The sequence below is a fragment of the Pectinophora gossypiella genome, chromosome 16, assembly GCF_024362695.1.
Source record: "Pectinophora gossypiella chromosome 16, ilPecGoss1.1, whole genome shotgun sequence".
NCBI lineage: Eukaryota > Metazoa > Arthropoda > Insecta > Lepidoptera > Gelechiidae > Pectinophora > Pectinophora gossypiella.
In genome coordinates, this window is record NC_065419.1 from 10,993,631 (window position 1) to 11,008,032 (window position 14,402).

Consider the following 14,402-nt stretch of genomic DNA (forward strand, 5'->3'; position numbering starts at 1 on the left):
CAGCAAGAACTTCAAGTCGTATCGTCACTCCATTTCGGTCATTCCAAGTAAGAACGAAAGAGACGGTAAATAAAATAAGGCGGAGCTATTCACGTTTTTCATAATCGATCATCATCGAACGCAGCTAAATCGAGCGTACTGCGTGTATCCGAACGGCGCAGCTGTCAGGTTGGCAACATTGAAAAAAGAAAAACGTACTTGACTAACTTCATTTCGAAGCGTGTGCGGCTTATGTTTACGATTTTATTTCGTGTTCGATTTTGTATAATTTATAATTTGGCAAAGAAAAGCATAATTGGTTGTAAAAAATATATAATAAGATACCTTTTACATATAGTACATGTAAGTATAGTTAAGGTTCTTATCGTTTTGTTACAAAAGGTTTTTTACCAAAGCAGTACCTATTCAGGCACGTAATTTTATTTAGTTTCTCTTGGTGTATCTTTCTAGATTTTCATAATGAGTGAAGATAAGGCAAAGTTAAAGGCTCTCGTCGCCGAGCGGGGATATATCAAGGGGACTTTGTCACGGCTAAACAACTTTTGCCACGATGCTGATGCAATGGCGGCTACCTCGCGTGAGGCCTTACGTGAAAAACGTCTTCGCATGTCGGAGGCTTTTCAAGAATATATGCAGTTAAACAAGGCGATTTTAGTGCTGGCCGACGAGGACGCTGAAAATTACGGCGAATATGAGGACAAATATTACGAGTCTGTTGGGCTGCTGGATAAGGCCTGCTCGGGTCCGCAAACCGAGGCCAAACCGAATGGCGGTGAGAATTCTAACCCAGGTACGTTTAAAAACCTTCCAAAAATTAATTTACCCAATTTTAATGGGGAGAAAGTGGTAGAATATTATCCTTTCATTAACATGTTTCGTTCTGTGATTCACACAGACAAAAAATTAAGTTCATGCGAAAAACTTTATTACTTACGCTCTTATTTGAGTGGGGAAGCATTAGAGCTTATAAGAAATTTACCTTTAACCGACGATAATTACGTCACAGCTGTCAAACTCTTAGAAAAGAGGTATGACAATACCCCTAAAATTATTAATTATCATGTGGACAGCTTACTGGATTTGCCTGCTTTTACTAAATGCACTGCACACAACCTGCGTTCCCTCATTAGCACTGTTAATGTGAACATGGAAGCCTTAAAAAACTTAAAACAGCCAGTGGAGCATTGGGATATACTTCTTATTAACATATTAGCTAAAAAGATTGACACCTATACTTACCGGGGTTTCCACCTTGAGAGAAATGCTAGAGAAGTTCCCACACTATCTGAATTTCTTGATTATTTAGAGAAGCGTGCATTGGCACTGGAAAACACCTCTGAGGAGAAGCAGCCATCATTTACTGCTAAGTCTACGCGAGCTCCTAAAGTCAGCGGGGTAGCGGCAGCAGAGAAGCCTCAGCCAGCATGTAAGTACTGCAAGCTTTCTCATAAATTATACGAGTGTCACAAATTTAAGATGGCTACAGTAAAAGAAAGGTGTGCTTTTGTCAGAAATCATAATTTATGTACACTGTGTCTGAATGAACATCGAGGGAAATGCATGCTACGCATCATGTGTGCTGTATGCAAACAGAGGCACAATACGCTTCTACATGTGCAGTTGCCAAGCAGTGAAGATTCATCTCATACAGCTGTTGCTATGGATGATGGGGTGAATAGGGAATGTAATGCGGTATCTATGTCTAACACTAGCTTGTCAAGGGATGTACTGCTTCCAACGGCTATGGTAGGCTTATATAATAAAAATGGGACTTTGACATATGCAAGAGCCCTATTGGACAGTGGTTCTCAAGTATCATTTGTGACAGAAAATTTAGCTAACAAGATAAACTGCAAAACATTCCCAGTTAATCAATCTATCTCTGGTGTAGTTGAGGGCACAAATAAAATTACTAAAAAGGCTGAATTTTCCGTGTGTTCATCCATAAATACATATAAAGTTGATGTGTCCTGCTGTGTGGTAAAAAATATCACGTGTGATTTGCCCCAGCAATCATTTAAAATTGATAATTTTGATATACCAGCCCATGTAACGCTTGCTGATCAAAATTTCAACAAAACTGGAGAAATACAATTATTATTAGGTTGTGACATATTTTTCCAGGTCTTGCAGCGTGAATCGCTGCCCCTCACGCCGTCTGGGCCGTTTTTAATTAACACCTGCTTCGGATATGTTGTCGCCGGGACTCTACCAGTTTCATCTGGCAAGATTTATTCTTCTAATCACTGTATTAATATTAAAGTAAGTGAACCCGTGCATACATACCTATCAGGGCAGGCAGCAAAAACAAATTTAATATCTGACTTGTCTGAACCTCGAAATGATAATTCATTATTAAGACAATGTGAGCAAGATGCTTTATTATTTGATTTAAATAATAATATTAATAATTTCTGGCAATGTGAAAAGGTACCTAATGTTTTCAAGGAGGGTTCAACAGAGTTTCAGTTAGCAGAGGAATGCTTTAGGTCTTCTGTAAAGTTAATTAACAAACGCTTTTCTGTGGCTTTGCCTCTTAAATTAGATTTGGAAAATATACAATTAGGGGATAGTTTCTCTTATGCTCTGCATAGATTGTATAATTTAGAGAAACGTTTCGTGAAAGATGACACATTATGTCAGCAATACAAAAAATTCATACAAGATTATTTGGATGAAAATCATGCCACTTATTATGACATTAACAACTATAATTTAGATGCAGGTAACATATATTTCCTTCCACATCACCCAGTATTGAATCCGAATAGTAAAACGACTCCCGTGCGAGCCGTATTTGACGCGAGCATGAAAACGAAGCGCGGTTTATGTTTAAATGATATAATGCTCAACGGAGATGTTGTCCAAAGTGAATTGTTTGATATATTGGTGTTATTAAGAACTTATAGGTATATTTTACTATGTGATGTGAAAGCTATGTACAGGCAAATACTTGTTGATGAACCATTCTGTTGTTTGCAGAATATATTATGGCGGAATTCTTGTAATGATCCAGTACAATGTATACAGTTAAAAACTGTTACATATGGTTTAAAAAGTTCGGCATTTCTAGCTACTCGCTGTTTGATGGAACTAGCTAATAATTTCGAAAATGAATATCCATTAGCATCCTTTGTTTTAAAACATTCTAGTTACATGGATGATATTCAATGTGGTAGCCAGGATATTTCTGAGTTATGTCGTATCAAGGACGAATTAGTTAAACTTATGAGCGAGGCGAGTTTCTCCCTGCATAAGTGGTTTTCAAACTGTCCAGAAATATTGAAAGATATTCCATTAGAATTGCAATATTTAGGTAATCGTGATTTAAAGGAAAATGGTAATGTATGTATGAAAACTCTAGGTTTATCCTATGATGTGTCTACTGATGCCTTATCTATGCGTTGTCCTCAAGCTGAGATCCTTGAGAGATACACCAAGAGACAAGTTCTCAGCTTTATAAGCCAATTTTTTGATCCGTTAGGTCTGATAGGTCCAGTGATAGTGCAAGCTAAGCACTTCATGCAAAAGGTGTGGTTTTTAGATCTAAAATGGGATGATTATTTACCTGATACCCTAAATACGGAATGGGTCGACTTTGCTACTGCTTTGGTAAAAATGTCTTCTATTGATGTACCTAGAAATATTAATGTGTTTTCCTCGCAATCGTTGGAGTTAGTAGGTTATACTGACGCTTCTGATATTGCATACGGGTGCTGCTTGTATATAAGAGTTGTTGATGACAACAAAAATGTTAAAGTTAACCTATTGTGTTCTAAATCTCGTATAAATCCGAAAAATAAGAAACTTACTACACCTAGGCTAGAATTAAACGGTGCTTTATTATTGTCTATGTTGGCTAAGAAAGTATATGACGTTTTAAGTCTAAAATATAATGTAAAAACCTTTCTTTATTCTGATTCCCAGATTGTACTTGCGTGGGTGGGTACTGAGCCTGAAAAATTGGGTGTTTATGTTCACAATAGAGTGAAACAAATACAAAAATTTACTTCAAATTTTCAGTGGCATTATGTATGTACCAGTGAAAATCCTGCGGATTGTTTATCTAGGGGCTTATCACCTCAGTCACTCAAGTCCAAGTTGGGAGAATTATGGTTTAATGGACCAGAATATTTACATAGTTATGATTATGTACATTCAGATGGTAAAGGTAAAAGTCAAGTAATTACTATTACAGAACTAAAAGTAGAAAAAGAAACATGTAATTTGTGTAATATCAAAAATTCTATGTATGATGTGTTAGATAAATCTTCTGACCTTGAAAAGCTAACCAGGATTATGTGTTATGTAAACCGATTTATTTATAATTGCAATGCAAAAAATGTAAACAAGAAAAAGGGTAATTTATGTCCTGAAGAACTAAATTCTGCCTTGCTTTCTATTATCAAACTCGACCAAGAGAAGCATTTTATGCAAGAGATAAAGTCTTTAAAGTCAAATAATGTTTTAAAGTCCAATTTAAATAATTTAAATCCTTTCTTAGATTCTGAAGGCTTACTAAGAGTGGGAGGGCGTTTACAAAACGCAGACCTGACTTTCAGTCAGCGTCATCCTATTATCTTGCCAAAACAGTCTAATATTACTAGACTGCTCATTCTAAAAGAACATTTACGATTGAAACATGCTGGGCAGAAATTAATTCTCAATAGTTTGAATGAACATTACTGGCTCCTTAATGCTAATAGGGAGATAAAGTCTGTATTACATAAATGTTTAATTTGCTTTAAACTTAAAGCTAAGGCTGCTTCACAGCTCATGGGCTCTTTGCCATTGGATAGGGTGCGTATGTCTCGTCCATTTCAAATTGTGGGCACAGACTATGCTGGACCCTTCTATGTAAAACAGACTAGGGTTAGAAATCCTTATGTTGTCATTTTTGTGTGTTTTACTACTAAAGCTATCCATATAGAATTAGCTTCCGATATGACGACTGAAACATTTTTAGCTTGTTTGAGAAGATTTATTTTTAGAAGAAATAAGCCCTCTAAGATTTACTGTGACAATGGATCATATTTTAGGGGAGCTAATAATGTTTTAAAAGACTTATATAATATGCAGTCTTCCACAAAACACCAAAACGATGTTATAAATTATTGTAACAGTGAAAGGATTCAATTCCATTTTATTCCCTCTTATTCTCCGATATTTGGTGGTTTGTGGGAAGCTGGCGTGAAGAGTATTAAATATCACTTGAAAAGAGTAATTTCAGATACTGTTTTGACATTTGAAGAATTGTACACAGTCTTAGTACAAATAGAAGGAATATTGAATTCTCGTCCTCTTACTGCTATGTCTAGAGATCAAAGTGATATGTCTTACTTAACGCCTGCGCATTTTTTAACTGGATCACCTATTACTTCATATCCAGAATTAAACCTAGTTGATACTAAAGTAGGTAAACTTAGTTTCTGGAAACAGTGTAGAATTTTTGGAAGCAATGGCATAAGCAGTATTTAGTAACTTTGCAAAATAGACCTAAATGGCAAAATGTTCAGCCGAACTTGAAAGAAGGGATGTTAGTCCTTTTAAGGAATGAAAACGCTTCACCTTTGAAGTGGCCAGTTGGTAGAATCATTAATGTCTTTCCAGGCAAAGATGGAAGAGTTCGAGCTCTTGATATAAAAACATTTAAAGGGTCTATTGTTAAAACTAGTATCATGAATGTTTGCCCCTTGCCTCTAAATGATTCCTAAGTATATAATGTTACTTATTATTAATAGTTTTTAAGTAGTATTATTCATTGATAGATATAGATAACTCTATTATTCATGTAGCTTTCTTAGGTATCAGTATTACTTTCTAAATTAGATTTTTTGCTAGAGGGCAGTTTACCACTTATTTTTGGTAAAAATATAAGTTTATGCTTAGATTAAAATCTCTTAGAAGTTCCTAATTTATTTTGTTTGTAAAAATCTACGTAAAAATATTTTTGAAGTAGGTAATTTATGTTTTGTTTTAACTTTGTATAGCATTGTGTAAACTGTAAGCTTATTTTGATTTAAACATAACAAACATACCTTTAAGTAGATTTTTTATTAAATTCATGTTATTTTCATTTGTAAAAATACTTATACCTCATAGTAGGATTTTTAGGTTTTATGATTGTTATTTAATTGTGTAAGAGTAAAGTAGTTAAACTCATTTTTTATTTTCTCAATTTATACTTACCTACTAATTGTTAGTGGAAACGTTCTTAAGTAACTTTTTGATTATTAATGTAACTTTGTTTATTGATACTTTTTCAAACTTAGTGGTTGGTACTTACTTGATTTAAGATAATTTTAAGTGCCCCCCCCAATCTGTTCAACCCGAACATGTATCCGAATTCCAAATATGATATAATCTGTGGTAGGGATAAAAAAAAGAAATAAAACGACTTCCTGTTTAACCATGTAACTATAATGGTGGTTTTATTTTACTTCCACAAAATTAATTAATTAAAATCAGTGAAGTTCATTATCAAACTTATCTTTGTGCTAAACATACCTACATAAATTTAAAGTTTTAGTATGTATGGTACACTGAAAGGCGAGTCTATTGCCAATAACAATAGTCCATCATTTGAAAATTTCACATCTCTATCCTTATTAGAAATAGAAAAGACATTTATTAATAGATGTTGGACGCCACATTACATACTTAAACAAAAACAAAATGAAAAATAAAGAAAATAATAACAACAATACAAAAAGAAAAACAAGAACATTTAACACGCATGTGAGTTTGTTTATCACAAAGAATATTTCTTACCGCATCATAATAATACCAATATATAGGCTGGCCGAATGATCCACGTTTAAAATGAAGAATTAGATAGAGGTGCTCATTGACTACCAGAAACAATTTCATGTAAGTATGTCCAGTGATTATTTACGATTTAGGAGATAATAATATGACCCATTTTGTACCTTTTTCAAGCTTACTTACTTTAGAAATCATTATTTAGTCGCTACCTCTTACTTAATAATTGTTTTATTTTACTTTATACCTATTCCTAGAAAGTGGACTACAAGCTGAAAAAAATAAAAACAGCAAAATCTAAGATAAAAAAATCAAAGTGAGAATGCGACCAAAATTGTTACAGTTGTTAAAACTCCGCCGAAGAATAATAAACACATGAGATTGTCATGTACCCTGAAAATAATTCTAAAAACTGCTCTATTTAGTAAGCTTTTAGAAACATCCTTAATACGGGCAAAAAATTAAGTAATGGAACTTCAAAGATTGCAAGATAGACAGATTTGAAGGAAAAATTGTCAATTTGTCATACATGGGGGCGTTTCTGGTAGCCAATGAGCCCCTTAATCTCATTTTTTACGTGAAGAAAAAGAAATCCTGCGGCCGCGCCGATAGTGTAGCAGATTCTACTATATCGCGAACTATGTTATTTTTTAACCTGGTATTGGCCCCGATTCGTGTAGACACATCCTAATTTTAAGTTATACCTGTCATTTTCTTATCCGCCAAAAAGGAAAGAGTCGGATGACAACTGTTAATTTTAAAATTAATGAGTGAACGAATGAATAGTCCGGGGCGAATAAAATAGGTAAGTATCTAGATGATATGCAACCCGTTTGACGTGTGCTATCTACTTAATTCTGTCTGGTTATTAGCCATAATAAAATTTTGGTAGAGTTTTTTAAAATTTCTGCATAAAATAGACGTGTGTTCCATAAATTTTATGCCTGTCAATAACTCGTCTCTTCCTTTTCGGCGGATAAGAAAATGACAGGTATAACTTGAAATAAACTTGGATGATTTGTACGAATCAGTACCGTTATCTTTAGTGATCATTTTGTAATAAAGCGGTAAGGATTTTGGGGCCTTAGCAAAGTTGCAAACAATTGTAACAATTGACAGTGATAAATTTATATGGGATTAACACGATTAAGTCGGCGTAAGTCAATCCTTTGCATTTTTATCAATGTCAATGTCGATTGCAACTTCGCTAAGACCAGTTGTATTATCTTTAGTTTAAGGTTTAGTAATAAGACGATTAATTGGGTAGTTTCGTAGGTGAAAGATAAATTATGAAATTCTGATTACTTGAAGACAGATCTAAAGGTGACAAAGAACGTTTTTCTGTTTTCTTTTTAATTTATTTGTGATTTCTTTTTAATAATAAGTGCTACATTTTGTCACGTTTTTCTATGACGTTGACGTATGATGTTGCTTTTTCATACAAATTGCATAGTAAATACGTGTTTTCACGTTAAGTAAAAAATAACCGATTTGACTAGTAGGAAATCACCCTATTACTTGCTCAAAATCACGAAATTACACAATATTTAAATAATAACAAACTACAAGTCCGAAATTGACTGGACTTCGAATGAAGATGAATATTCACGTCAAACCACACGACGTTCAATATGTTACACGGTAAATTTATGTATTGTCTAGCGTTGTTTCTAATCTCAATATCATAAATCAAATTAGGATAATGGTACCTGAAAGTGATGGATTTTGTAAGTTAAGGAGATTCAGGAAGATTTAGAGCGACAATTTAGAGCCATATAATACTAGCGAATCGCAAGCGGATTCCGAGCGGGGTGAGTGCGCAGCGCAAACGTGACGGACCCGCAATGCACACGACGCAGATGCACAGTGAACACGTCGCGGACGCGCAGCGTGGATGCCATTTTGTTTCACTCTCATACAGACGACAGCCTATCGCCAACAGTGAAATGTTTTTCTATTCTTTTATAGATACATTTGAATTTATTCTTGGATGCTTTCGTTTCCGTCTCCTGCGTCTTCAAATTAACAAAGCCAACAACACTGTTTCTTCATCGGAATCTATTTTGTTACTGTTGTGAACATGCTACGAACATTTGACGAAAACGTTGCGTATCCGTCACGCGTCCGCGACGTTCCGAAGCCGCTCGCTAACCGCTAGTGGACAAAGCCCTTACAAACAATAATCACAACCGTAGTTGAATAAGAAACTCACCAATAACGAAGATGAGCACCATACAAGCGACGGACTTCCTGGCCTTAGCCTGAGCCTCCCCCTGTCCACCGTGCAGGGCACCAGGCATCTCCTTAGTGCTCGCCAGGAGACGCTGCGCCATCAGCGAGTAGAACAACGCGATCACCACCAGCGGTAGACCGTAGTAGATGATTGCCTTTGCCAGCGTCATCCATCTGGAACAGAAGTGAAGAATAAAACGTGTTTCTCCTAAACTGTCTGAGCTTGTCTTCTCAGTAGATGATCGGTATCTCGTTTTTCGAACATGCAAAGTATAAAGTATATTTGATTTGATTTTATTTTGATTTGTAAGTCAATATTATTACCATGAACGCAGAAATATCCTAAAATCTTCCGCCTTCTGGCAAATATCCAGTTAGCGACATTCATAAATTATGTATGTAGCCAACTTACGTAAGTTGTAACTGGATATTTGCAAAAAAGACCAAAGATTTTAGAATATTTTCGCTCTGTAATGAGAGTGACCACCGGTAATCGAAGATCTACCCTAATACTTACATAAATTCACATCCGTACTCTCCAACGAGCTCGTTAGAGACACAAGTACCTAATCATATGAGTCAAATTTCAGCCATTCTTTTGATGCATTTTGACACCGGCCCATCATCATTCTCTTTATACAAAACACCTCGTTTTACACAGATACTACACATTGACGTTATCGTACACGCGCATCCGTGTGTGCAACGTCTGTAGAATAAACTAAGACCGAGAGGGGTGAGGTAAACTTAGCTCAGCCGCTGGTGGGGAGCGGAGAGTTGCCGTTCTATATTTAGTATTATTCCTTATTCTGTGACAATGTCTCTGCTGGTTTGTTGCTGGACTGGGAGTGAATAAACAGGACGCTTTCAACTGCTTATCTTTCAGAGTACATCATCGATGCTTAGAAGTAGAATACCTATTAATAATGTTTAGACAGTTTTGAGACTGCATATTTATTTTTGTTAATTATTGTAAGTTTGTTTTTGCCGATTTATATTACTTAATTAAATACCTAATTACCTCTTAAATATTCGCATGCTTATATCTAGTGGATCATGTGATACATAAACGTTACAACTGTTGACTAAACCATGAATCCTATGCGAATGAATGATTTGATTTGATTTACTCTAAAAATGACAACTTACATTGTAACCAGCCAGCAACCAGCAATTAGTAAACAGGAAACTTGTTTGTGACGATATGGATTTTTGTTATGTTGCAAATGTAATAAATGAATAAATAAATAAATAAGACGTTCCCAGTGTTGCCATTTGCCGTGGGTGACAATATAATCGAGATTCGCGCAAGCGAAAGACTTGGCATAAGATACTTGCCTCATATGAAGAGAGTCATATAAATTTAGAAAGTATGTGATAGCAATCTCTTATAAGATAACGCAGCATTGTTGCGTCGCGTCAAAGTTGCATTACGACGCTACTAAAGTTCAGTGCTAGGCCGTAAAATAAACAATTTCTCACTGCAATAATGATTTAAGACGGGCTTTAGATGTCCAATACAGGAATCATTTGTGGTACCTACGACCGACGGAACACTTAAGGTAATAAATAACATTACCTGTTAGCATTTTATAACTTTGACCGCAATTCGTAGGTAGGAGCGGTGACACTCTGTCACTCTACATTAACACGTTCACTGTGTACAGTCATGAGCAATGTAATGTACCAACTTTAGACCCCTGTCACACTATTATATTTTAGATTTAATGAGACTTGCGGTTTAATTTGTTAAAAGAGTTAATGTGACATGGTTTCAAAGTGTATATTATGTTAGTACTCGTGACCGTAACTGATAATTAGTTATCAACCATGGCAAGAAAAAATGTGCCCCACATATGGGTCATGCACGCGTAAGTTTCAAATTTATTGCATCATATGTGGTTCATACACAGTGAACGTGTTAAATATTAATCACAACGTAGTCGATACTTAGTACCCAGTACGAAATATTAAATAAGGTAAAAATTATTCTCTTATTAATTTGTTTTTTTTGGCCGCGTTGCAACGACTATGGTCACGGGATGACTGACTGCGTGCTTGTTATTATGAAGGTGCAACTAACATCAATTTACTGCTATTTTTGCTACATGCCGACACACAACACTTATAAAGTATGCACAGATATAGATACGTCAAAAAAACAATTGATCAAAATAGTTTACTATGTATAAAGTGCGTGATTTTTTTAAAGTGACGATATATGACAGTCCGTTCTAGTTTTACATTTACTATATGTGTAGTTACCCAAGTAATAAGTACAGAACAGATGAAGTCGATCTGTCTTTTAATAATAAATAATGTCGTCATCATCATCATCAACAGCCTATATACGTCCCAATGCTGGGCACAGGCCTCCCCTCAATCAACCGGAGGGGGTATGGAGCATACTCCACCACGCTGCTCCACTGCGGGTTGGTGGAGGTGTTTTTACGGCTAATAGCCGGGACCAACGGCTTAACGTGCCCTCCGAAGCACGGAATCATCTTAGTTTTTCGGACAATCAGGTGATTCAAGCCTGAAAAGTCCTTACCAAACAAAGGACAGTCTCACAAAGTGATTTCGACAATGTCCCCATCGGGAATCGAACCCGGACCTCCAGATCGTGAGCCTAACGCTCTAACCACTAGACCACGGAGACTGTTATATAAATAATGTCGTAAACACCCTTAAATGCTTCAGAATTTTCCTCTATTTTATTTGATGTGGTTTATTGTACATTTCTGTCCTAAGAAGGAAAATGAAGAGTCTTCCCTGGTAAAAAATACTATAATTATTATGTACTGTAACAAGATGAAACGTTGTGTGTATTGTGGGGATACCTATATCATTCAGATTGGTAAAAGAAAGCATCGGTATGTTACAGAACATTATTTGTTTCAACATGAAAGGCTTCAGTTACATGCTCTAAAGATCAAACTATCTTGGAGTGCCGGAAGAGCCACTGATGAAAACTGACGAACATTTATTCGCACATCTAGTTCTTAAAAGTCATAAATGTCAAAAAATCTGAAAGGGAGTTAACTTAGATAACGTATTTATGGAAAAACAAAAATCGTTAAAGCGCTCTACTGTAAAATAAAAAAAAATACTTTTATGACTATAAAGAACTAGATGTGCGTATGTGCTACGTGCAAGTCCATGGACTCTGTAGTCCAGCGGTTGAACGGCTCACGATCCCGACACCCCAGCGTTCGAATCCCAGTGGAGATATATCACAAAAATCACTTTGTGAGCCCTAGTTTGGTTAAGACAATGCAGGATGATCACCCGAATATGTTTGTTTGAGGTTTACGCGCTTACAACTCATAAAACCGGAGTCTTACCGCGTTAAATATCGGGGGTCTCATATCCCTGATTAACGCGGTAAGAACCCGGTATTATGTGTTTTAATTATGATCAGCCGAATGTGCGAAATTAATATAATCAAATCAAATCAAATATACTTTATTGCACAGAACTAAATCCCCAATAATCATGATGATCCTTGTTTCGGAAGGCGTGTTAAGTTGTTCCCGGTTACTACTTACTGATTAAGTAAGTAATCGTTACATGAGCCATGTCAGGGGCTTTTGGTGGCCAGGGTTTATGAGATTAGTACTCCACCTCACAATCCACACGATAGAAGAAGAAGAAGAATATAGAAGAGTCGCTCAATAAAAACTATGACACCAAGGTCGATAAGTTTGGTGATCCACCTCCTAACCACATGATAGAAGATAAGATTTGCTTAACGACAGCAGACGTAAATAAAATTAAGAACACCGATTTAAAAATCTACTATAAAAATGTATTAACAGCTAGCAGCACACGTCATAGTCCCTACCTGACAAGAATAGGTCCAGACCTATTCCAGTATTGGTATCTACTAAATATAATTCCTGGCCATGCTTTATGTAACATTATAGTTCTTCTTCTTCTTCTAATCCTCTTATCCCCTGTTGGGATGTAAGGCTCGAATAACAGATTTCCACTCCTCGCGACCTTTGGCAGCCTCTGTAGCTTGCTCCCATGATATGCCGAGAGTTTTTAACTGAGTTGTAAGAGTTTTTGACAGGTCTCTTTGACCCCCCAAGGGGTCCCTTGCGTTTACCACGCGCATACCAGTTTTGTAACGCGCTAACATTATAGTTAGTAAGTATTCATTGTTGTTCCACTGAGTCCAATGTTATTATTATTTTTTTTATTTTTTTCATCACGGCTTTTAAACATCCGGTTTCCTAATAGTCACGGGCCTAAACGGGCCCAACACGATAGTTACTTGGTCTAGCAAGTTACTATCGTGTTGGGTGCTACTATATTGATCAGTCTGCATAAACTTTCTGACTACTTTCTGAATACTTGTAGGTATTCAGGATGACAGCTTTTGCATACCTATTGATATAAATGGAAGGTATTTAATGAATTGCTCAATTTGGTTTGGGACTACACCAATTGCGGAAATTACTATTAGGACTATTTTTACCTTCTTGAGTTTCCACATGCGCGTTTTTTCGAATTTGAGATCTGAGATTTAATATTATATATTATTATTAATAATGTAGTATTTAAATAAAGCACAAAAGATGTGATGCTGTTGCAGTTTCTTGTCATTTCTTCTCCTCAGTAATAACACCTTGCGAAATGACGTAAAATCAAAAATGTGACATTGACCTTCAACAAGTTTATCCATGATAATTACGTTGAATAAATGATTCTGATTTCTGCACGTTGCTACTAAGAATTACCATTTCAATAATGCCATAACTCACGCACTTATATAAATAATATTTCCACTATAATCGTACAACAATGCAAATAACATCAATCGAGCGATATATCAAGCGCCTGAAGTTATTTCAATAACACAAAACCATAAAATTGCGGCAATATTTCTAAACGGCGCTTTTGCTACTTTCAAACAAGGATTGTTCGGCTGTAACCCTAAACCAATAGAGTTCAGAATACAATATTTAAAGGGCAATTTTCCTGTATTTGTTTTCGATATAATAATCGATTAATCCTATTACAAGCAATAAGTCATACGAAATAATAACTTTGGCAAATATTTTCTTTGTATTGGAATCCAATTTATGCTCACAATAAACGTCCCAAATAACAATCCTTATCTTCTACGGTAGTGTCCCACAAGTTACCAAAATATCATATTTGTATCATGCTTTTTTGTGTATTTTGAGAAAAATATTTTAAACCAACGAGCATGTCTGAAGATTTTTATGAAAGTGGAGGCAGCGAAAGTAGTGTGTCAGGATCGAAGCGGCAAGCGGATTTCCGTAGTTTCTGCTTACTCCAATGAAACTATTTAAACAAAAATCTTCTTCTTGTATCGGCTGAGGTGGATCACCAACTTCAACAGGTGTCAAAGTTATCACTGAGCCGCCAGCGGACCT

The 14,402-nt window shown here is 35.8% G+C and overlaps 2 protein-coding genes across 5 annotated transcripts in view; one reads left to right on the forward strand and one right to left on the reverse strand.

Moving 5' to 3' along the window:
• LOC126373822 (neuropeptide CCHamide-2 receptor-like) overlaps positions 1 to 14,402 on the reverse strand; it is a 131,484-nt gene that overhangs the window by 23,250 nt on the left and 93,832 nt on the right. For all 3 annotated transcript variants that reach the window (XM_050020149.1, XM_050020148.1, XM_050020147.1), the window contains exon 5: positions 8,975 to 9,168. In XM_050020149.1, the coding sequence (XP_049876106.1) occupies positions 8,975 to 9,168 (194 nt within the window). The remainder of the gene's footprint in view (positions 1 to 8,974; positions 9,169 to 14,402) is intronic.
• On the forward strand, positions 40 to 5,409 carry LOC126373883 (uncharacterized). Of its 2 annotated transcripts, XM_050020236.1 has the most exons (4): positions 40 to 342; positions 451 to 790; positions 1,307 to 1,426; positions 2,125 to 5,409. In XM_050020236.1, the coding sequence occupies exons 1-4, from the start codon at positions 232 to 234 to the stop codon at positions 2,136 to 2,138; spliced, it is 585 nt and encodes a 194-aa protein (XP_049876193.1). In that variant the 5' UTR covers positions 40 to 231; the 3' UTR covers positions 2,139 to 5,409. The 2 variants fall into 2 exon arrangements, with proteins under 2 accessions (XP_049876193.1, XP_049876194.1); XM_050020237.1 differs by lacking the exon at positions 40 to 342 and having other exon boundaries at positions 376 to 790.